General features: G+C 42.7%; 3 protein-coding genes across 3 annotated transcripts in view; 2 read left to right on the top strand and 1 right to left on the bottom strand.

The window, feature by feature from the left end:
• The window catches only part of sema4bb (sema domain, immunoglobulin domain (Ig), transmembrane domain (TM) and short cytoplasmic domain, (semaphorin) 4Bb), a 32,476-nt gene extending 17,415 nt beyond the window's left edge, over window positions 1-15,061 (top strand). The window contains exons 3-15 of the mRNA XM_084682927.1: window positions 771-931; window positions 1,192-1,254; window positions 1,761-1,859; window positions 3,365-3,476; window positions 3,602-3,718; window positions 4,254-4,411; window positions 7,723-7,904; window positions 8,709-8,859; window positions 9,617-9,827; window positions 9,973-10,088; window positions 10,460-10,617; window positions 10,829-10,920; window positions 11,269-15,061. Coding sequence (XP_084539053.1) covers window positions 771-931; window positions 1,192-1,254; window positions 1,761-1,859; window positions 3,365-3,476; window positions 3,602-3,718; window positions 4,254-4,411; window positions 7,723-7,904; window positions 8,709-8,859; window positions 9,617-9,827; window positions 9,973-10,088; window positions 10,460-10,617; window positions 10,829-10,920; window positions 11,269-12,038 — 2,390 coding nt within the window. The 3' untranslated portion in view covers window positions 12,039-15,061. The remainder of the gene's footprint in view (window positions 1-770; window positions 932-1,191; window positions 1,255-1,760; window positions 1,860-3,364; window positions 3,477-3,601; window positions 3,719-4,253; window positions 4,412-7,722; window positions 7,905-8,708; window positions 8,860-9,616; window positions 9,828-9,972; window positions 10,089-10,459; window positions 10,618-10,828; window positions 10,921-11,268) is intronic.
• Window positions 15,062-15,627: 566 nt separating this feature from the next.
• LOC146246675 (endoplasmic reticulum aminopeptidase 1-like) lies at window positions 15,628-19,080 on the top strand. The gene is made up of 10 exons (XM_084682813.1): window positions 15,628-16,196; window positions 16,283-16,421; window positions 16,592-16,726; window positions 16,836-16,956; window positions 17,034-17,188; window positions 17,334-17,447; window positions 17,615-17,749; window positions 18,130-18,284; window positions 18,454-18,533; window positions 18,884-19,080. Exons 1-10 carry the CDS (start codon window positions 15,628-15,630, stop codon window positions 19,078-19,080), a joined length of 1,800 nt encoding a protein of 599 aa, XP_084538939.1.
• A 3,128-nt stretch (window positions 19,081-22,208) lies between these two features.
• Window positions 22,209-23,744, bottom strand: serf2b (small EDRK-rich factor 2b). The gene is made up of 3 exons (XM_084682083.1): window positions 23,596-23,744; window positions 22,762-22,870; window positions 22,209-22,616 (listed from the first exon to the last, which is right to left on the bottom strand). The coding sequence occupies exons 1-3, from the start codon at window positions 23,600-23,602 to the stop codon at window positions 22,550-22,552; spliced, it is 183 nt and encodes a 60-aa protein (XP_084538209.1). The 5' UTR covers window positions 23,603-23,744; the 3' UTR covers window positions 22,209-22,549.
• Between the last annotated feature and the right edge of the window lie 1,238 nt (window positions 23,745-24,982).

Below are 24,982 nucleotides of genomic sequence, written 5' to 3'. Positions count from 1 at the left end.
AGAGGGCCTACATCTGTGCTGGAACTTAAGGTCTCGCGGTGGCCCATGTTTTGGGGCGCTATCTCTTTGTTGTCTTCCTTAGGTCTTTGAATTGAATTTCAAATCCATCGGTTTTCCAATTTTACCTGATCTTGAAAAGCAAGTTTCATCAATGTCCTATTGGAAGTACTAGAAAACGTAGTCAGGGTCACTTTAGCAGCTACATGGAAGCAGTATTTATTTTGAGGCCAAAGCTCCATGTTCCGAAGCAGTAGGAGAAAGCAAACCAGAAAGAGCAAAAGTGATCTACTGCAGATTAATATTTCTCAGTGTTTTATCAAAAAATTCTGCAGGGCAGAGTGACATGGGAAAAAGTAACTTGTTTGACTTATAGTCTTCCCACAGAGAACCATTTTAAAAGGGTGTCAGACAGAGATTTAGTGCTCTCTCTTCCATCAGAGGGGACATTGACCGTACTGCCAGCATTCCAAAAGAACGTCAAGACAGGAAGTACTTCACTCGCCTTGTTGGCTTACACATGCTCCGTGCCAGCAAGATGACTGCCCCCTGTTAGATGGGAGTTTGCGTTGCCGTTTTTCCAAGATCCGTACAGTATCTGCTATTGCACCTACTGCTGTAATGACAGTTGGCACCTGCATGTGTACAAACATTTGCATCCGTGTGTGTGTGTGTGTATGTGCATGTGTGTAAAGTGTGACCCTGTTAGTTGATGTTCTTTTCGGCCCCTGTTGACGAGGACTCTGTCCAATCATTTTCCCTTTTGTGTGCAGATGCAAAAGAAAGGTCAGCAAAGAGGTTCTCTGAAGACGGCGTCTTCAATTACACTTCCCTCCTGCTCAGCCAGGAAGACGACACGTTGTATGTAGGAGCCAGGGAGGCCCTGTTCGCCCTCAGCCTTTCCGACATCAGCAAGACCAAGCTGCAGAAGAGTGTAAGAGTCTGTGTGTGTTTGTGTGGAAATTCAGAAGTGGGGATGCCTCGGCACAACTCTTACCTCTTACTCTTACTTGGTTACGGTAAATTACTCATCACATGGTAGTACTTCATGTTCTATTGTGGTGCACTTCAGGGAACCTTCTGTAACAGTCAAATCCTCACAGCTCATAGTCCCAGTTGGCACAACTTAAATGAGAGCAATGACAGGGTTTGCCAAGTTCCTATGTCTCACTTAGGTTGAATGTTTCTTTGCAGCTGATATGGGACACGCCTACAGGAAAGAGAGAAGAGTGCAGCTTCAAGGGGAAAAATCTGCAGGTAATATTCTCCTATATCTTGTAGTCACGTGCGCATGGTTGTCCTGACAGCAGAAGAAAACCACTGTTTCAACAAGTAGAAACACACTCATTTGTGCATGCTCAGCGATGGCTCATGTGGGAAGTGTAGGTTTTTGGTTGCAACATGTTGCTGTTTTCTGTCTGTTCTGCTGTCCTCCCATCCTCCCACCAGATGGTTTCGCCTTGAACAATATGTTCTGGGACGGTCCATCATAAGCTTAGTGGCCAAGTGCCTGGATTTGAAAGTTAATTACAATAACTTGACACGTGTTTCTCTGTGGGAGTTGTGTCTGTCTCAGGTAGAAATGTGGGCCATATCGTTTTTATATATTCATTAAATTGTACAGGAAGACAAAAACTCACGGCACTATATAAATAAATGCACTTCATCGCTGGATAAAAATAAAACATTCAAAGACATTCTATTCCGTGTTTTTCTCCCCTATACAGTCCAGACTGATGCTCTTTTTCTTGTTTCTGATCCAGACTGATTGCTTCAATTACATCAAGATTTTGCTGCGCCTGAACAGCACGCATCTTTATGTGTGTGGCACATACGCCTTCAGCCCTGTCTGTGCATACATAGTAAGTAGAGCATCCTCCTCCTTGCTGATTACTACGGTATCTTGATTATCCTCAAACAGTAATCAGTAGCCCCTGTTACACTACCTATTTGAGTCATGAATGTGGCACCTTTACGCCACTTTGCAGTTTTGTATAAAAGGTACAAAACCAGAATGTGGGGTCTTTGTTTTACTGGCATTAAGCTGGCAGCTGAGGGTTTCACAAAGCTGAATCGATGTCTATGTAAAGTGAGAGCTGGCATGACGGGACTACACACACTGACACCTCTGATTCCAGAAGGCTGGCATGCAATCTAAAATCACACATGGGACAGGATTATGCCGCCTTTGTTTAGTTCAGTGTAAACAAACAACGCCGCCTTAAGGAAGGGTATTCTTAATGGCATTGGAGGGGGATCTCTGATTGAAAAGGGGCTAGTGAAAGCCATGATTTTCTTTCCCTCAACTTCAGTAAGTTAAAATGCCACATCTTTGTTAGGGGGTGTTGGGAATCACATTTCTTTTCGTTTTTGTATTATCTGGCATGACTGTATCGGAGCTCTTGCTGTGAGTGTGGCCAAATGCTGTTGAAGCACTTTAACAGAAATAAGTCAACAAGGGGTGAAAGGTTTGTGTCGTACTAATGTGATTGGGAAGCAGAGAAGCCAGAAAGTGGTGTTGTTTGTGTCTCGATCAAGTACATAGGGAGGGGAGCCTCCTCAGCCACTGGGCAGGGACATTCGTTTCCTGACAGGAGGAAATCAACTTGTAGAGACTCGGTTTGAATCCCGGGAACTAAGTGGGGGACTAACTTGGACGTCATAGTGAAGAAATCATATGGGATCTGTGCAGAATGAATAGTCTCTGGCAGGACTTAAGGTCCTGAACCAGGATTCCAGAGGCATCCTTCAAGCGAGATTGTCTGAACTGCTTGGCCTCAACATCAGAATGTTGACACGATCCAGAGGATTTGAGACAGCACTTAGTTCAGAGCAGGCTTGTTAGTAGACAGTCAGATTTATGGGGTTTAAGCATGATCCTGGCGAAGGAAATTGTTTACTTAGTTAAATGTCACTAAATGGGAACAAAACAGAAGACTGCCAGACATTGATTGGGAAGTTAATTAAATAATAATAATAGATGTACATTTAATTTGATTGTCTTTAGTCTTTTGTTATGGCTAACACATATTGGTTAGTTGATTAGTTGTAACTGATTTCACTTCTGTGAATTATATTATTGTTTGTTGATTTTATACAGGTACACTCTTGCACTTTTGAGGTTCATGTTGTTTAATTGTAACTTGTTTAACTGCATGCTCTTATGGTTATTCCTATTGGCACTTATGAGTTTTTTCACAATGTATGCTTCATGTTTTGGCTACCCACAATGTTTTTGGGGGCTATCTTGTTGTTATGAACAATTATCTCTTTTGTAAAGCTCTCTCTTGGAAGTTGCTTTGGATAAAAGCGTCTGCTAAATGAATACATGTCAATGCATATGTTGTGGCTGTCTGCTTGTGTGTAGAACACTTCTACGTTCTCTCTGGAGCGGGATGATACGGGGGAGGTGGTGATGGAGGATGGACGCAGCAGATGCCCCTTCAACCCCGAGTATAAATCCACCGCCATAATAGTCGGTGAGCACCACACGGGGCATAAAGCACTCACATACCCGCGAGACAAATAACTAAATATAGATCTGTTGGCTTGAAAACAAGGGACTTCCCCCCCTTGTTGATTTTCTTCCTGTGTCGTGTTTCAGATGGAGAGTTGTACGCGGGCACGGTCAGCAATTTCCAGGGAAACGAACCAGTGATTTACAAGAGCCTAGGTCCTGGCACTGCTCTGAAAACAGAAAACTCTTTGAACTGGCTCCAAGGTAAAGATGTTTGTCATCAAAGACGGCCGATGTGCTTCCCTGCACATCTCCAGTCTATCCAGGAAAGAAGATAGGGCTCTAAAAGTAGCGATCATTAGCGAGACCATTTTCTAATGCGTGTAGAGCGGAGCGCAAAGACAAGCTCCTTAAATTGCGGGTACTATCAGTCACAGCGTATGCACATCAAAACAAGATGCCTGCAACATTTGAGTCCACAGCAAGCTGCACTTTATTCACAATTAAGACCTCTCTTGTCTTTTGATCTCAGGATAATTCATGCAGAGTGCCCACTAGCATCTGAGTACAATTATACAGAGGATGCCATATCCTCGTTGCCTCCTTGTTGACTTGTCCGGAATGAAACCGTCTCAAGCCAGTTTGAGGTTTCCAAACCTAACCCTTTGTTGTGACCAAAAGCAGAGGATTAGACTGTATTGTCCCCTCACACAGTGGACCATAAAGGGACATGATTGACGTGCTTAGTTTTTGTTTGTCTTAAACGTTGTCTTTTGACTGAAATACTTTTTTTTTCCAGATCCAGCCTTTGTGGGCTCGGCTTACCTCCAGGAAAGCCAGCCGGCCGGAAACCCTGTGGGCGACGATGACAAGATTTACTTTTTCTTCAGCGAGGCTGGAAAGGAGTTTGATTTCTTTGACAACACCATTGTGTCACGGATCGCTCGCGTGTGTAAGGTAAGACACCCAGGGAGGGCGTGGGGCAGCGTACGTAAGCGCCTGGTCAAACCAAGACACGCACGGTAGCCCTTCCTTCTCCTTCTAATCCCAGTACAATCCTACCTAAACCAGAGAAGGGAGTGTCAATGTGAAAGCACATGTAAGGCATGTAGGCTGTAAACATGGAATGGTACGGTGTGCGTGTACGAGTGTTAGAAGTGGAAATATGTAGCTGTCTGTGTACGCACTTTGTGTCTTGTTTGACTATTTGTTCGCATATCTAGGTGGGAGTTGATCCAACGACAATTTCACACTGTAGATTCGGGTTTCTCGTTCTGAAATCCACCTCCACTTCCTTTCTCCTTTGCCTTGTCATCTCTCCTTCTCTCCCTCCCTCCATATTTCTCCTCGTGTCAGCCCTAGTCCAATCCCCCAGCTCTCTTCTCTCCCCCTTGCTCACACACTGCAACCATCATTAGTATTCAAGAGCGCTCCACAGCAACTTGAAATGTTTTTAATCTCCTATAGGCTCTATTTGTTACAGGCAAGCTGTGCTGCTGTAATGTCTCAGAATTCAGAGTAAATCAATTCAATCATACAGTATTTGGCCCCATTTAGCTCTTTTCATAAGCGGTTTCATCTAGCTGGTGACCCAGAACAATCGACACCAAGGCAGTATCCCTTTTCACCTGTCATCGGGAGCCGCTTGCCATCCACAAGACCTCCAATAGGCCTCTAAAGTCTCAGCATCCTTTATTGACGGCAACCGTTTGTTCATAGAAGCAGTAATGTGAATAATCGGGGGGGACAGTGTGTAATCTTAAGTGACAGCTTAATGATATCCCTCCTACTTTCCGGCTTGGCATTCAGTGCTCTGACACCTCTCAGCCAATTGCAAGCCTTGGGGGTTCTAAATATGGATGTAATTGGCAGAAATACCTCTGAACTGCACTGCAGATCCACTGTACAATAAGATGGAAAATTGGAGCCCGCTAAATATTTGTTTATTGCATTGGAAGGTGGTTTTGGTGTCACAGAAGGATTGCATATCTGAGAAGTCATTTATATACTGTAAATGCTATGTGGATGAATGGGGGCAGCTTATTTCACAATTCTCACCCTGCTTGTATATTTAACTGAATAAGACCCTGGGTATTGTACGTTTTTTTTGTTGAAGGCATATCTATAAAGAATAAACCTGTACACAGCTGAAGTTAATCACAGCATTCTTTGTTTCTTGCATCAGTGTATTGTGTAGTTAGAGATGGTTGCTGGATGTGAAAAAATTGAATGAGAAGCCACAGTCCACATGCTAATATCTTGACATGTTCAGTAGCAAGTTTGTTTGCGGTCTTTTTTCTAACCGGTTAGGTAGTGTTGACAGAAACAGGATACAACCCACTCTAGTGGCCTACTCCCTCAGTGGGGGAGGGGGGGGGGGAGGGGGGAGGGCGGGGCTGAACTCAGGACTGAGGGACGGTTAGGATGGCCCCATCCCAGCTGGCTCGGTGCTAACATAGGTCTGTAGGCTGTGGCAGAAACATACACTTCATATTTCCGTGTCTGCACCTCTGCTATAGAGTTGTTGGTTTTCTCCTGCTCTCCCTCCTTTAGTTTCTCCCACCCTCCCTCTTTCCCTCCCTGCTTTTCTGCCTGCTTGCCTTCCCTGTCCTCCCTTCCACTCCCTTCCTCCATTGTTTATTCAGGTGTGCACAATGAGGAGCAGTGGAGAGCAAGGGGGCCAGCTCCTTATCAACATACAGCAAAACTGTCTCTCTTTTCTATCCATTTACCTCAGGCCAGCTCACTTTTGTCTCAGGAGAGTTCAAATCAAAGACATGACATTTAAGTACAGAGTACCTATTGGTCTCTTTCTATAGAAAGAGATGGATAGAGAGTAAGGGTTACGGCCTAGCGTGGTTTGGAGGATGGGATGGGGGGCGGGGGGGACGGGGGGCGGGGTTGGCCCCTAGTGAAAGCGCTGCTGCTGCTGTACTGGAGAACAACAATGCCAGGGGACAGCTGAGAGAGCAGGAATGTACTCTGCTCATTATCTCCGGCAGGCTACCGCAGCCTCGTAATTGCCTCCGAATCCAAGCATTAGTCCCATGTGGTTTCACCTCGACATTCAAGGAGATGGTTGTTTTCTATTAAATGGCAGACGTAGGAGGAAGAGGAGGATTAAGAGTTTTTACTTTACAGTTTATGATGTGCTGTAGGTTTATTCACTCCTCAGGTTTCTGGCTGTTGACGCCATGGCTGCATACTGTAGTAGTCTGCAGAACTGCAAACAGTCTTGGGGTGAGGCCTGTTGTTTTTGTCCTCCTCCACTTGTTGTGCATGTTTTTGGTGTAGTACAGGCCGATTCTTCTGAGGAGGGCCTCATGTTAGGGTGTAGCTAAGTACTTTGCCACTCCTTTTTGGTGTTACCTAAGAGCTCTGATAACAGAGTTTTGTAATGTTTTACAGTTGAGGGGAGTGACAGATGACTAAACAATCTCCCTCACACTTTAGCTACTGGGCAATAGTTCAATGTTCTGTTGTTGGTGTTATTTGACCCCTCAATATCTATCGTCTTTAGATGCCTCATGAACTCAAGTGACTTACGTTCTCAGCCAATCACATTCAATGTATTTATATATATATATGTATTTATATATATATATATATATATATATATATATATATATATATATATATATATATATATATATATATATATATATATATATATATGGCAGTGTCTGTTTCAAAGAGTACAAGGCTGATTATTTACTGTACAAATATTCATCTAATTCTGCATAAATACACAACACATACCAGGCTCAAATTCACTTCTATACATGAACCTTCCCCAGAACATGATATCTGTCTGGTCTCTGGGTACATATTGTATTCTCATTAAGAGTTCAGGACATTTTACACGATTCAAACCAACTCAACACCCCAACATTCCCTCTATAGACCAGAGAAGGAGCTGCAGCTGATAAATCATTTTATGCACCATAATAGTATTAACAGACTTCCATGCCCTTTGTACATAATAATAATATTAATAATAATAATAAGACTTTATTTATATAGCACATTTCATACAAGAATTGCAGTTCAAGGTGCTTTACATAAAATCAATAAAAACAATAATACAAATGATAAAAGTAATAATTAAAATAGCAAACAATAATATAACTAATAAAATTAGTTAAACCCTTCTGAGATCAAATTAGTTGAATGCTTTGGTAAAAATATACATTTTAAGCTGTCTTTTAAAAATGTCTAGCGTGTTTGCTTCCCTAATATTTATGGGTAATTTGTTTGTTTGTACATAGGGGGATAAGGGAGGTGAAAGGGTCCTACAGAAGAAGTGGACTACTTTCCTGAAGGCCCAGCTCCTGTGTTCCCTCCCAGACGATGGCTTTCCCTTCAACATCATCCAGGATATGTTTGTTCTCAAGCCCAATGGGGAGGGCTGGGAGAACACGGTGTTCTATGGGGTCTTCACCTCCCAATGGTAAGAAAGCTGAAAAAGAGGACATGCTCTACTGAACACTAATTGGAAAGGCACCGTCCTATGAATCTAATTTCATGATCAGCACTATAATCTCTCTTGACTCCAGCAACTAAATAGGGACAAATGTATCTAGAATGACGTCTTGCCTCGCAATGCCTAGCTATGGCCCTGCACAGGTTCTGGTTTAATTTGCCTGCAGCACTGCATCGCACTCTATGGGCATTTCGTGTGTAGGGTCTGTATTGGTTTTCCTCTAAAACATTCTCAGAAACACGTAAGACTAGACCCTCACACACAATTCCCACCTGCCCGCGGCTCTCTCTATAACCAACAGTTAGATGTCAGTTCACATTTGTATTCTGCCCGCCCAGTCTCTGGAAGTCGCCACCCTCCTCTCACTCTGGGCCTCAGAAGTTAGAACAGCCATAATAAGTTTCAACACTGTACTCAACCGGGCCATACACATCTCTTGGTGATTAATGCAGTAAGCAACTGGGTGGGTTCTTACATGGTAATGTTTCCACTATTCACTCGGACGCTGTTACACACTAAAATGAGTGGCTGTTTCAATTTGCCTATGGAAATTACTACACTACCTGGGTGATATAATTGACAGAGTCATTTGACTGTAAAAGATAAAAGGAGGAATAGCTTGCTGGAAAGAAAATAGATGTAATTAAATAGGCCTGAAACTGAACTCAGTTGTTCTCAGTGTATTTCACCTATCCGGTAGATAATAAAGTTATGTGTTCACATGTAGGCCCAATGACAAGTGGAAAAGTGTAATCAGGTTGTTGATTGCAGGTATAAAGGTGCGTCGGGCAGCTCGGCAGTTTGTGCTTTTACCATGGCCCAGGTGGAACGTTCCTTCAGCGGGCGATATCGTGAGGTCAACAGGGAGACTCAGCAGTGGTACACCTACAACCACCCTGTCCCTGAACCCCGCCCTGGAGCGGTGAGTCCCCAGGCCTCTAGGACTTATGCTGGGCATGGAAACAAATTCAATCAAACCTGATAATATATATATATATATATATATATATATATATATATATATATATATATATATATATATATATATATATATACATGGGAAGGGCCAGTATACCCTGGGGCAGGTTTGTTGAAGTACATGAAGGTACTATAACACTGCTCGATTCATAACGTATTGTAATGATGATGGAGTCGTTTGACCAGTCAGCACTGATTATTACCATTTGCCGAATGATGGATCTCAGCTCAGTCAAGTTTCTTGAAATCAGTCAGTCACCAAAATATAGGCTGAGATGGTGACAGTTTGGTTTCATGGGTTATGTGTTGATCAAGATATTTCTGGAACCAAATCAGTGACAATGTTTTGAATTTTAAAAGGCTTTGAATACTTTTTATTTAAATTTCAACACCTCTGAATTTGTTGGTTTTGAATTCACTTCTTTAAAATGTAAAAAAGAATCTGATCAAAAAATTCAAGGTTTGGAAATTCAGGTTGTTTGAACAGTAAAGTTCAGATCCCAAAAATTCTATACAAATAAAAAAAATCTAACTATAAAACAAAATTCAGGCTGCTGAAATTGGAATGGTGAAATTCAACAAAAAGAAAATCAATATTAAGTATTCAGTGCCTTTTTAAAATTCAAAACATGATGTCACTGATTTGCTCCCATAGATATTCATATGTTGTTTGTCTCATGGCTTGTTCCTCTCCCCCACAGTGTGTGACAAACAGTGCCCGGGAAATGAGCATCCAGTCATCTTTGCACATGCCCGATAAGGTTCTAAACTTTGTCAAGGACCACTTCCTAATGGACAGCGTGATCCGCAGCGCGCCCCTGCTATTGAAACGCAGCGTGCGCTACACCCAGATCGCCGTGCACAAGATCCAGGGCATGGAGAGGGCCTATGATGTGCTGTTCATCGGCACAGGTGCGGCAGGTGTATCTGAACAGTGAAGAACGGCTCTAAACTGAACCGTCCTGAATTGAAGTTCTGTCCTCATATTTACTTGTGATCCCAGGGGTTTGGTTTGAACAACTCTCTTGATATCCCTTTTGTGCTCTGCATTCCCTAGACGATGGCAAGCTTCACAAGGCTATCAATGCCAACGACAAGATGCACATCATCGAGGAGATGACCCTATTTCCACAGCCTCAGCCGGTCCAACACATTGAACTAGACTCCCAGAGGGTACGCTATAGCTAAATCTTTGGCTCTTTTTATATTTACCAAACTGTTGATGAACCATAAAGCTCTTGCCATCCACTGCTGTTCGTGTTGCAGTTAGATCTTGCTCTCAGAGCCAGCAAAGGTATAGGTATACTCCTCACGGCATGTTATCAGTTACATAAGGCTGTTCTCAGTCCAAAATAAACAGCAATGAACCTAGGATTATGTAATTCTTTGAGAAAGCAGAATACAGTTCAATATAGTCCTCAGATAAAATACAAATGATTGTATGAAAGCAGTATGAAATGGAAAAAAAGCTATATTATATATTTATAGGTCGATATTGTTTGACAGAATCCAAGGTCAGAGTTGACCTTCCCTTTCTCTTGCAGGGTCTGTTGTTTGTGTCCTCCTATTCTGGGCTGGTGGAGGTACCAGTGGCCAACTGTTCAAACTATCAGAGCTGTGGAGAGTGTGTTCTGTCCAGAGACCCGTACTGCGCCTGGACTGGCCGTGTCTGCCAGGATGTCCGGATGGCTCCTCCTGATAGGTGGGTTTAGTTGTACATACAAACACATGTAAATGCAGAAAACACATATAAACACAGACACCATACTCTTGTCTGTTATCTCTGTCAACCAAAACTCGTTCAATTCGTGTCACAATTAAAGGTTTCCAGGTGGTGCTTATGGGTGCTTGTAAAGAGGGTTCCTATCATTAAAGGCAGTAAACCCATGTTTGTATTGTTTTTTTTCTTCCAGTCATTGGCAGCAGGACGTGGAGGACGCTGACACGTCAGCCATTTGTAACAAGACAGCGGCCAGCACCCGTTTTGCTAGACCGGCCCCCTCCCGTGAGTGTCCCCATGCATGTGTGACAGCACCTAATGACAGGGCTGTCACTCAACAGGCCTGTCATCTTCCCCTGCCACAGTCCCCAACATGTACACACACAGTTGTCAATTGAGGCCCATACTAAAAACATTAGTATGTTAGACGCAATACTGTGCATTACTAGGTGTTTGTCATACTGTCCATGAGTGACCTATTTAAACATTGTCACACAACAAATGTAGAGGTGTGAATAACAAATCCGGAATCAGGTGACAACAACAATGAGAAGCATTTACCGCCACAATAAAAGTAGCCCTCATGGAAGGAATCTTTAATGGTCTGTATAACAACATGTTCTCTTTTTATAGGCGGTTCCCAATGCCAGGTTATTATCATCCCAGCCAACACTTTCAGGGTCCTGCCATGCAAGCTCCGCTCCAACCTGGCAGAGAGGAGATGGCAGTACAGCCAGAGTGCCAGCCAGTTCTTGTACGCCACTCCTGAGGGAAGCTTGGTAGTGGTGGCACAGGCTGACAAAGACGAGACCTACGAGTGCTGGTCGCAGGAGGAGGGCTTCAGGCAGCTGTTAGCCAACTACTGCGTAAAGGCGGAGCCCAGGCAGGAGAGCACCACCTTGATTGGCCATTCGCGGACCCCCCACATCGATCGCGAGGAATCCATCATCCTGCCTGGCGAATCACGTTCGGCTCAGATCAACGCAAAGACCTACTGGAACGAGCTGATTGTGGTGTGTGCCCTGCTAGCATTCTCCTTGGTGGTTTTCTCCCTGTTCGTGGTCTACAGGAACCGTGACCGCATGAAATCCATGCTGAAGCAGGGGGAGTGTCCCAACATGCAGCAGAAGAAGGCTAGGATTGTGGGGAAGCCTGCGGAGAGTTTACCCCTCAATGGCAACACCATCCCCGTGTCCACCTCCGACCACAAGGGCTACCAGACGCTCAATGACAACTACATCTGCAGCACGCCCACCCACGAGTCGTCGCCAGACAACAGCAAGAGCTTCTCCGAGTCTGAGAGACGGCTGCTGAACCTGAAGGAGAGCCACGTAGAGATCTCCCCCACCTGCCCCCGACCCCGAGTACGACTGGGCTCAGACATCAAGGATTCGATAGTATGAGAGAGGCCAAAGTGGCTGGCAGAAATGCTGATGGACTGTATCTCAGTGGGATATAGGCTCAGCCATCCAGCTCCCATCACAGTACAGAAGGCCATCTCTTTTGTTTTCTGTCATCCTTTTTTTATGTGCTACACGTTGGAGTTTTTTGGGGTTAAAGCATTGCTGCTCCAGAGTTGGTGTCTATTTGCATGTGGGTGTGTGAGTCCCCATGTCGTGAAGATAGTAGCAAGCCTGCCCTTCTGCTGAGATCACCAAACCACAACGACTGCAAAGAATGGCCATAATACAACCGTCTTCATTTGCAGAGTTATTTTCGTACCCACTTATCATATGTGAATGTGCTGCAGATGTGAACCGTCACAGTCTTACTATTAGTCAAATAAGCTACAAGTAAGCATTCTGCATTATCCTTCATCACACAAGTCAGAAATGACAGAAAAGAACAAATGCAACACTCATTCTACACGTGCATGTGAGTGCACGTGCATGTGAGTAAGACACGCCACCATCATGGGATAAACAATGCCTGGGAGGAACATGACAGTGGTCCAGCAAGCTTCTGTTCGTGAAATTGACATGGAGCCAAGTAAGGTGGGTTGTGATTACATATGGCTCCTGCCTACCCTCTCGGGGCTGCACAAGCATTATGGGAGCCACTGTTCAACAAGGCACATGGAGACTGACTGACAGCAGGACATTTTCCTGAGAAAATCAGAGCTGAACTTACCTCTTAAAACCTTGGAGCTGCTCAGAGACAAACACTCAGTTGCCATGGAGCCAGATGTGTGGTCAGACTTGGAAGCAGGGTCTCTGACTTTGTGTCCACTCCACCACAATTAGACACTTTTCTCAGTATTGAACTGGAAAGGCAGCAAGGTCTTGTGAAAATGGATGGACTCGCCTTAACTGGGACAGACTTTCACAGATGTGAATACAAATTCTATCTAGGGACTGGGAGATCTATTAGAGTAACACAGGTCCTGTTGCACCAGAGGACGTTTCCGGACGCAAGTAAGACATGGACACCACCCTGTCCTCAATCCTCAAGGCAGAACCAAAATCATTGCACACTGTGCCAAGAATGTCTTTGATTTTTCAGTGTGCCATGACTCGTGTCATTTTCTCGCAACTGCTCTGTGAACTGCCTTCTGTCAGCTTTGATCACTGTTAAAGAACAGTACATGTTACTGAACCAGTTCATAAAAAGGCTTGACAACTGTCTCTTTGTCCTGCACTGTGAACTAAAGGCCCAGTGTAGAGCAGAGCTGTATTCACACCAGGTACCATACACATTCCTACAAGTCTTGGCACTCACTCCATGACCACAATCAGTCAGACCATGTGAAACATTAAAGCACAAGGGAATGGGGATTGAACACTTTCAAGTCGTTTGCACATTTCAGTTATTTTATGCTTAACCGAGGAGCAGTCTTGTGTGAGACACTACTGAAAGTTGTGGGGTTATACTGATCCAGATATGTCATCCACTTGTACAACTATATTGAACTATAGAACAGGGACCATTTTTGCAATTGTTAATTGTGATGACTAATTTCCAAAGATGTAGCAAACTCATGGTAATTATAACCAGCCATAAGGAGAGAATGGCACATACAGTATTGTGGAATGTATCCCCAATGTTATGTATCGATGAATTAATGTATTCCAAAATGCAAACAATATTTTGCTTTGTATAACATCAAGGAACTTTTAAAAAGCTATGTGTCTGCTACATTTTGACAAAGTAATTGCACAAGGAGCATACTGCGTAACAATGGTCACAGTGGTTTAATGTATATACCTGTACTTATATTGTGTGTAAAGGGACCTGGTGCAAGATGTGTTGTGGTAGAGATAGTAATGTACGTGAGATTGCCCACTGCTGAAATGTTCTTTTGCTTACTGCCTACTTCTGTGTACCTTCTTCTGGCACAAACTACTGCACACTAGTATGTCGTCAGTTAGCGATCAAAGCCTAGACACATTTTGAAATGCCTTCAGACACCATCGAGTCCTGCCTTTAGCCACATGCCACATACTGTCCAATGTAATGCTACTAGGTGGTGACCTCACCAACGGTACATTGTAGTAGCTAACATGTTTGATTGTAGCCCACCAGGAGCGTAACTAACAAACTACACTACACAGATTGACATCTGAATGGAGCCTTACCAAGGACATCATTCCACCCAAGCTTGTGCTATTATATATTCCACCTAACAGTCAGGGCTAGGAGCTGCTCTGCTTTTTGTTTTTTTACTTAGATTGTGTCAAATGTATTTTCAGGCTACTGTAGACATGCTGAAAATGTATCTATGTGTAACAGTTGTCTACCTGTGAATATCACATGGAGAGATGTTATACCGTTACTTGATATTTGTACTTACAGATTGATTAAGCCAGAAGGTAAATATTTGCGCGGAGCTTATGACAATTTTTTATTTACTTGACACAAGCTGAAGATTAAGGTAAAGGATATTCACAAAGACACATTGTTTTGCCTGATATTTTGGGCAGCTGTCATGGTGAATGTAGCTGTTATCCAAGTGAATCACATGTTCAGGTCTTACCATCTCTAAGAACAATGCAGAACTCTATTTTCTTTAAAAGCAGGATAATAGGTTGCTTCATTATTTTTACTCTACTATTGGGTACAGTGTACTGTACTTTAATAAGGTAACTGTAGAAAAAAATGGACATTTTGTTGGGTCGCCAAGGTTTATTACATACGATCACCATTCTATTCCTGTCCATACAACAGTTCATGAAACACTCCAGTTAGCCTCCCAGTTACAGTATGACAATAATGTACACCATATGCTTAGTTGACTGAAATATTGACTTAACATGGTCGTCTATGGCCTGCATGAAAATGTTTTTTTAATAGACCTGTTGTGTACAAAACTGTTGTGAACTGTATTACTTGTATTATACATTATTATTGTGACAGTTGTTTTTATTATATTGTACATACAAAGCACTTTATTTTAATTTTTTAAGATAAATAAATGTTTTTGAATATAGTCTTTGGGTTGTATTATTTTGGATTATATTGTGCTGGGTCATTCCTTTTAAATACTTTATCGTGTCATTTGCATAGGCTCAGCAACTTATTCCCATTCTAAAAGGCTTGGGTGGAAACAGAAATTTGAGTTGCAAAAGATACATTTGCATAAAACTGAAAGTGAACAAAACTACAGTTGGATACATTATTTGTGATTGTTATAATTTGATTTACATTGGTTGTGACATACATATGGACCAAAAAATGCAGTAGTATCAACAATGAGGAGTACTATTCCATTTTTACATGGCAAAACCTTTGGGAGAACTGTGAACGAAGCTTATAGTATCATGGCTGTGCAAAACTGACTCTTATCAGAGTGGACAGAAAGATTAGCTTTGACTCTCACTTTAGCATTGTTCTCTGACAGTCAGCACGCATACTGACAGAGCACTCCTCCTTGGTAAGTGTTCATCGAGATGCTATTCAATTTGGTGCCATCATCCCAAATTCCCTCCTTGTTCTCACTGTTTGTGCGGTGTGACCTTCTGTATGTCTTTCATAGTTTAGACTTGTTTTGATGCCATGGTGTCTGCTGTGTGGCTTCTCTGGTGTCTGGCTGCTGTTTGGGCTGAGCTGGAGAGACCATCCAATGAGATAAATACAGAAAATTCAGAGGACATTTTTCCATGGAGGAACCACAGGCTTCCCATCGTCATTCAACCCGACCAGTATTTCATCTGTATCCACCCTGACCTCACCGCCAACACCTTCACTGGTCAGGTTCACATCCTGGTCACGGTGTTGAACGACACCGGACTTATTGTGCTGAACAGCAAGGGTCTGGCCATCAAGGAAGTTGTTCTCAGAGACCTCACCCAGCCTGCTGCCACTTACAGACAAGCGCAGCCAGTGGAGATACAGAAACAGATTCTTCTCCATGAAGCTAATGGAAGACAGGAGAGGTCAGTGAAGAACCAGGTGTCCCTGCGTGTGTTGGAGTCAGAAGCCAATGAGCAGCTGGCTTTGATCTCAGACGTTCCTCTCAACGCAGGACATCAGTTCCAGCTCTCCATCTCCTATTCTGGGAACTTCTCCAGGAGTTACTCAGGTCTCTACAAAGCCACTTACATGACACCAGATGGAGACCTCAGGTAGGAAAAATAATGTGTCTTAAAAACTCAGGTTTCGAGGAGTGCTAGAGGTTCTATTGATGAGTGTATTGGTTTTTCTTGACCAGAACTATCATGGCGACCAACTTTGAGCCTAGTTATGCCCGAGAGGCTTTCCCTTGTTTTGATGAGCCTGGAATGAAAGCCCTGTTTTCTCTGGTGGTGGTAAGGAAGGCTGGACAAATATCCCTCTCTAACATGCCAAAGGTGAATAAATTAGGGCCCAAATTATATTAGTTTACTTTGTTCTTGATTGTGTTGTTTTCTGAGTTGTGATAATTGTATTGTAGAAACTGATTTTTTTTTTACCCTTTTTTTTACCAGTTTTGAGAATCATATGTTCTAATGCATATTTTAAGATATCTCTCTTTTTCTAGTTATACACCAAAGCACTGCAAGATGGTCTGGAGGAGGACCACTACCAGGCTAGTGTGAGGATGAGCAGCTACCTGGTGGCTTTTGTCGTCTGTGACTTTGCCCAGAACACAGCACAGACCAAGAAAGGGGTCAAGGTTTGCTCTTTTGTCATGAAGTACTCGTATTATAACACAGAAATTGTGCATCATTGCCTTTCGATTTGTTTACGAGATGGAATAGAAATCTTTTGGGGGTTTGTGACAGGTTTCAGTCTTTGCGGCAGACCATCAGATAAACCAAACTCACCATGCTCTCAAAGTAGCTGTGGATATCCTAGAGTTTTATGAGGAGTACTTCAAGATCTCATACCCCTTACCAAAAATAGGTACGGATTACATGATATAAAAAAATATCTGGCCTACTATTTGACCCCTCACCAATGACCAAGGACCGTGTGTCCAGATCTTGTGGCAATCCCTGATTTTGAGGCAGGAGCCATGGAGAACTGGGGTCTGGTGACGTTCAGGGAGACATCCCTGCTGTACCAGGAACACCGGGACAGCCTGAGGGGACGGTCCTGGGTCAGTCTCGTCACCGCTCACGAACTGGCTCACCAGGTAAGACTCACACAGCAACCTTGGATAATACTGTCATACACTACTGTTTGTCATCCTCTATCTAATGCGTTTGGATTCATCATTCTACATGTGAAATCCCCGGGCAGTGTATACTTTACAGTATATATCCCAAACATAATTATAGTGGTTTGGGAATCTGGTGACCATGCAGTGGTGGGATGACGTGTGGCTGAATGAAGGCTTTGCCAGCTACTTGGAGTATGTAGCCATAAAACACCTAGAACCTCACTGGGGTATGGTGAGTGACTAGCATACATTTTCTTTTTTTACACAACTTTTACTGAAAAAGTTACACAGGAAAAGCCTACAAGGTCAATAGTTATTGAATGCAGTGTATCAGAACCCATGGGGGTTACCGTGGAAAAATTCCAGGCCTTAGTGATATGGTGTGTTGTTGTGTTGCAGGAGGACCAGTATCTCTTGATGAACATGTACAAAGCCCTGGAGAGAGACTCTCTCCTGACCACTCACTCTGTGTCACTACCCGTCAGCGGCTCCACTCAGATCAGAGAGATGTTTGACGCAGTCTCCTATTCCAAGGTCACACACAGGCACATAAACAAACATACATTAACAGACACGTGCATAGCAACTTGAAATTCTCAAAAGAAGTGTTTTCTTGCATATTGCAGCTTCTGTCGATGTAACTGTTGTAATTGTAACCTTTACATTTTGTCACAGGGCGCAAGTGTTCTTGGAATGCTCCACATGTATCTGTCAGACCATGTGTTCCTTAGTGGAATTCAAAGCTATTTGAGGACCCATCTCTACAATAATGCACAACCAGACGACCTGTGGACAGCAATGTCAGAGGTTCTGTCCGTCTGTCCATTTGTCTCTGTCTGCCTGTCTGTCTACTTATATCTGATTCCTACTGAGATGAAGCTGCCAGCGGAATAATTCCCCTATTTCCTACCCAGACAGCCCAGCAGAATCACATGTTCACTGATGTGAAAGCCCTGATGGACACATGGATAACCCAGAGAGGATATCCTGTTGTGTCAGTGAGCATTCAGGGGACGCACATCCACTTGCGACAGGATCTTTTCACCATCTTGCCTCAGAATGACACAGAGTAATTAAAACAAAGCCCTCCTGTCGTCTATCTGTCCATCTGTCTCTCTCTCTACAGTTGTCTCATGCTTTTTATTCTCTCTTCTCTCTCGCTCTCTTTCTGTCCCTCTATCTGGCTGGCTAGGCTTGCTAGAACTGAATTCTAATGTATTTTTTTCTGTTGATGTTAGCTCCTTGTGGCAGATCCCATTTACTTTCTATACCAGTAGCTCATCCACTGTCACCATTCATTTGATGACAAGCAAAGAAGGTAATTTGGTATTCATTATTAACAAATCACTGTGCTGTGAAAGTGCTTTTGTGTGTTTCAAAATGAAATCAATTACAGTCAGCTTACATTTTGTTTTAATGACTGCAGTGCATATTTCATGACAATGGTTCGTTGATGACGAAATTGAAAAAAAGAAACTTTACTTCCAGGGTGAATTAAAGCGGCCAAAGAGTGTATGAATGTGGTCAGTCCAGGCCTTAACACACTACACTTAGTATTGATGGCAGTTAGCAAAGGAACTGGGCTAGAACACCCAAATCTACATAAGCCTGAAGCAGCAACTCTGATATCCCCGCAGACCTCCTCATGCCCCTATTTCTTTTGCTCAGAGATCATTGATCTTCCAGAGGAAGTGACATGGATCAAAGCCAATGTGAACTCCAGTGGCTTCTACAGGGTCTTCTATGACAGTCACACACTGCGAGGCCTGGTCACACAGCTGGAGGGGGGACAGGCTGGCCTCAGCTCTGCTGACAGGGCCGGACTGATCGATGACACCTTTCATCTGGCCAGGTACAGCGTTTAGTCATTCTGCACTACATGGGGCCAGGATGATGGCATAGCTCTGTATAGAATGTTCTCATTAGTTTGGGTATATGTCAACTGCATACAGTTTATATATATGTAGTTACGCTGCAGTTTGTTGCTATAAAAAGCCATTTGATTCTGTGTACTGTTGCCTTTCATAATAAAGATGAACCCATTTCGCCCTCAGACAAGGATCCTTGCACTACTGTGAAGCATTCAAATACACTCTGTTCATGAAGACAGAAAATGAATTATTGCCCATAACTGTCTTTATCAATCACATGACCAACATGATAGGCAAATTCTCCTTCAACAAACAACCTTGCATTACTCATCTTCTCAAGGTGAGAAATGCCACTTCCATCACAATTGAATCAATACTGCACAATGACAAACACACCCCAAGGCAACGTTTAGACAAAAAACAACTGAAACTCAAGAATTTGACTGATGTTCTTCTTAGCCTACCAGAGGACATAGCTATTGTATCTCCATATTACATCTGTCAAATCACCACAGGGGTCGATTTAAGATGATTAGTTCCTTTATAATATCCTCCAGCATCTGGCGTCACTCTTCAACCCTTTTTTGTACCTGTGTGTAGGAGCATCTGTGGAGCATGCTGGGAAGGCTGGCGAACGCCCAGCGTTGGGAGGATGCCGGGTCTTTGCCTTTCCAGAGCAGGAGAGTCAAGCTTCTGGAACTGGCAGCCCGATTGGGACGCTCCCCAGAAACAGAGCAAAATGCCCTGCGCCTCTTCCACTTCTGGATGGCCAAAAATGGAGACCACCTGTGAGAGGAACTATACTATATATATAGGCTATGCAAAACAATCTATCTCGCCCATTTCACAACTCCCTCAGCTGAGCCCTTACCCACATAATCTCCAGCAAAATGCTGCAAAATTATTGCTGATTATTCCATTTTAGTGCATTCTGCCACCTGGTGGCCAGTAGGCTTCATGACATGTTGCTAACTTCAGTGCTTGTTTTTTGTGTCACTCTGATGCAGACTGCCTGCTACATTGCGGGGGCTGATATTCCAGGTGGGTGTCAGGAAAGGAGGTCATATCGAGTGGAAGTTCCTTCTGAAAAAGTACCAGCAGAATACATCATGTAAAGAAAAGGCCATCATGCTAGAAGCTCTCTGTCACACCACCAGTCAGAGGAAGATACAATGGCAAGTTTATCCTGTCTTCACCTTATTTCAGAACAGTGGGTAAAACACACAAAAATAAGCACCTCATTTTGATAGGTTTACCTAGATACTGTACCATCTGAACCCTAGGGTTTTCCCCAATAATACATGATGGGATGGTCTTAGGGATTCCGATGAGCGTAAGATGTGTATCCTCTACCTAATATGTCAAAGGGCATTCTTTAGGCGTTTATGTCTGCAGCCTGGCTGGCTTTATGTCCGACAACACAAACTGTTTGGTTGGTTGCGGGGATTAGCCTAAACAACTGAGTTTGCATTCAGGTTGCTGAATGCGTCTCTCCAGCACCATGTGATCAAGACTCAGGACTTCTCCCTCATTGTGGAACAGCTGGCATTCCGACCCACAACCAATGAGATGGTGTGGAAATTCCTGCAGAAACACTGGGAACAGATCTTGTTGAAGTAGGTGCCATTGCATAATTGAGTTGCATAAAGCATTTATGTTTGTATATATAGTACTTATGTTGATGAATGGTGGAGCTGAGCATGCTATTGACATCAGGTTCCTCCTTAACAAAGTTAAAACTTCTTTATTGCCATAGGTATCCGTTGGGGTCACCTTATTTGTCTGGTATTGTAAAATCTACTACATCCCATTTTAATTCTACTGAGAAATATGATGAGGTAATTGTAACAGATCTTTCTCACAAACAAGTCATTCAAACAGTCCAAATGTTGAGTCTGAAGAGGAAGAATTAAATGTTTTTGTCTCTGTCCTATCATAGGTTTACGACTTCTTTGTGACAAAGAAAAAACTGTGTTATATGTCCTTTGTCAAGCAATCTTTGGAAACAATCAAAGTGAACATGCATTGGCTTGAAACGAACACAGTGACCATTCAATCTTGGCTACAGAAGACATACCCCAACAGCTTCAAATCATATTTATTCTGCAAGAAGGAGGTTGCCTATCGCTTTAAATGGGGAACTACCATCCATATCCGTATTTAGGACAGGTTATCAATGTGGATTAATACAATTTCAAAAATGTATTGCATATGAGGAACCAGTTTCCCAAACATGGATTAAGGCTAGTTCTAAGGTAAGAGAACATTTTAATGAAGATCTCCATTGAAGTTTTTAATCTAGGACTAGTCTTAATCTATGTCTGGGAAACTGGGCCTATATGTCAAAACACAAAACAATATTCTCATTTGGGTTAAGGGTGACTATGGTTTAAGAAAATAGATTATTGTTTGGATGTCAACTGATGTATTTTACCATTCATTCCCTAGAAAATTTGTAATTACTCTCTCTGATCCCTTTATATTCTGAAACCATTTGATGTAGACTCCGAGATAAAATGGACTACAAATGAGTGATGAAATTTGCACTGAGATCCTGTTAGATGCAGTGGAGGTCACTAATTGTCACACCTGGAATGATTGATGTTCCTTACCTGTGCAAGAGTGCAGTGTCTGAAATATTTCAAATAGGCAAGAGGCTTTTCATCATATCTTTTAATTTTTCTCTCCTGTTCAACATGTGTATTCAGACGTTTTATTTAGATACTCTATATTTGGCTTTGATTCATGATGTGCGATGTGAATAAATCTGGTAGAATGGAGCACAGGGATTTTATTTTCAGAGTTCAAGGTCAGTAGCACCAAGATAATTACCAAGGTAATCCATGTGCGAATGCAATGACTGTGTAGTTCCTATTAGGATGTGTACGACAAAACTTGAGTTAATTATTGTCTGTGTTAAAATGGATTACTTACAATGGCATCGTTAGAAATGTTATCTTTCATTAAACCCAACTGACTACCAACACACTCCTATTATCATACTCCTATTAGTCGTTGTGTAAGATGCCATAACTGTCATGAGTCCCATGAAGAACAAGTGCCAAGAAGTCAGACCAATGAGTTATTGAATGCATTTCTCTGAAAATGAACTCCAGAAAATGTGAACTAAAACGACACTTTATTTGGGGTCAGTGGGTCATGATTGATACAAAAATACACAATTGTTATTTAGCTTTATTCTGCTACACAATTGACACTTTTTAATGAAACACGTTTTAAAGTGGGCAAACAATTTCAAACTTTATTTCACTTTTTTTTTTTTTCACATGAACATTTTAAACAAATCCAAGATTCAACACGCAACGTAATTTGCCATAGGAAAGAATATAGGTTTGTAGGATTCTATTTTCCAGAGCCTAGACAGTATGATCACTCCATTCTCAAAACTCAGAAGTAAGCGAAGCGAGGGACGTCCTTTACGAACTGGACTCCTTTTCCGAAGTTATTTAGACTTGTCACTTCCCTTGTCATTTGCTTTTTTCTGCTTCTGTTGCATTATCTCTGCATCCCTACAAGAAATCACATTCAGGTGAGTTGGAATAATAAACTATCCCAGATGCTAAAGTGACTGCTTAACTACACTAACGACTACGCTATTGTAGTTTGTGTGTACATGCAAACTCAAATGAGCACGAATTGTCAAGATGACACTACCTCTGCTTACGGGCTGCAGCAGACAAACCATCATCGCTCCTCTTCCCCTTATTTTGGTCCCCTTGCTTCTTGGCATTCTTTAAGCGGGCAAGATCACGTTGATTTCCTCCTGCAAATAAAACGAATGTACTTAGCTAGTATCTGAACATACATAGTTTATCCTATCAGAGCTACAGCCTGTGATGGCTAAAGCAACCTGGGATATAGTTAGCCATAGCCGACGTGGCAAGGTGGGCTTCTGTTTACTAAATTAGCTGGCTACCAAGATAACTACCTAGCTCATGCTAGTAATACAGGTTAGAGTGCGACTAGCAACCTAAATATACAACGTTCTGAATCTAGCACATGCCAACATGGCATTAGCCTATAACTCGAAATTAGAAGAGTTCGGCCTACCCGCTTATTGATAGCTTTAGCATAACTACTACTAGCCACTATAAACGGTAGGCTAGCTTGACTAGTTGGGTAGTTAGTTAGGCTAAGGCGTTACCGTTAGGCCACTGTCTGTCCATACTAGGCTAGCCTATCTACCTTACATTTTTTGGCAACAAATATCTAGCTATTTTATTTATAGAATGTACAGTATTTGATAACCACATGTCACGGACACGCATATGACTGGGTGTAAAGCAAGCCTAGTTGCACTGTAAAAACAGGCGTCCTCAAACTCGGGACGTTAGCTAGCAGCACCACAGCATTCATCGCTATGTCTATGCATTGCAGAGGCCACAAAAAATATAACTAACTACATAACTTTGGTTATGTATAGGCTTACATCATTGTCATGGTATGAACATAAGACGCCTTACGGTTAGTTAATATGTTGATACCCACTGGTCATTTTTATGTAGTTGATGCTTCTCGAACTCCAGATAAGCTCACCCCAAGGGCCGCTCACTCTCTCCTGGTCGTGCCAATATCTGCTTTTCCGCACGTCCGAGTACAACCTACAAACTATTGTGCTGCTGGTGGGGTTGGTCCAACATCGCGAGACTATAGAACGCGATAACATACTGAAAGCGTTTTGGAATCCACAACATGCCCTTAAAATTATCTGGGTTTTATGGCGATATCTAAAAACGCACAATATAAGATAAATAAATACGTAATTTTGCATGGCCAGCAATCGAATCGGCAACCTTCTGATTAATAGCCCGATTCCTTAACCGCTCACCCATCTGACCTAATAATACATCAAAATAAATTGCTTGCACTTATAGAAGCCACCTTCCAAATATGTCTCACAATTCGGTTCATAACTGTATTATAATGCCACACTGGCCTGTCAATTTCTTCTCTTTCGCAAACAAATATTTGTCTCCAGTCTCAGCAAGACGAGTGTTTCAGATTCTAGGGCTGGGCGGATCGATCTTAATAGTATCGATACCAACGTTGGTATCAGTATTGATCGATACTCAAGTGATGAGATCGATACTTAAGTTTCAATTTAGCTTTACATTCAGCACAATGAATAGTGGTTGTGCAAACACCCCGCTCCTCTCTCTTTGCTCAAGCTCACTTTGCTCCTCCCCCACCTCCCCTGTTATGCTGTGACTTGTTGCAGGTGTTGTGCGTTCAGATACACGTACGGCTTTCATGAGACACGCCTTCGCGGGAAGCAGCACGCGCGAACCCCTCGGAATCAAAGACCCTGCATGTTAGGGGGTACACATTATATCCGGTCAACTTTTGCTAGAAAAGAGCAGACATCTCCATATTATCTCAGGTTGTTCATTGTGACCAAAAGTACACAGAAAATAGCACACATAATGGCAGGACAGACCCTTTGCATTTTAAGGGAGGGGGTATACATTATATCAGGTGAAAAGACGGCCTGATATAATATGTATCCCCTGGTCCCCTCCGTAACATTTGCTAGAAAAGAGCAGACATCTCCACAAATGAACGTAGATAAATGAGTCCCTTGTTACTATGGAAACCCTGTTGAGTCTTCTACGTCGCTATTTGTTCCATTTAAGAGGTGAATTTGAAGTGCCGCAGTTAAACTCCACTTCTCTGAGTGCACCCGCGCTCCCACGGCCAGGGGATGCAAATCCTGGTGGGGATAAGTGCCTTGGCACGACACCGGCATGCACGTGCAGTAACATGACCCAGCAGAACACTATACACACAGTATTTTTGACACAATTCTTTGTCCTGTGTTTTATTATGATCATAATCATGATCTACTTATCACAAAATCATCAAATTCACGATTCAC

This window comes from Hypomesus nipponensis, chromosome 19 (genome assembly GCF_054491055.1).
Source record: "Hypomesus nipponensis isolate SF chromosome 19, ASM5449105v1, whole genome shotgun sequence".
In the NCBI taxonomy this organism is placed as follows: domain Eukaryota; kingdom Metazoa; phylum Chordata; class Actinopteri; order Osmeriformes; family Osmeridae; genus Hypomesus; species Hypomesus nipponensis.
This window is presented reverse-complemented; position numbering and strand designations above follow the sequence as displayed.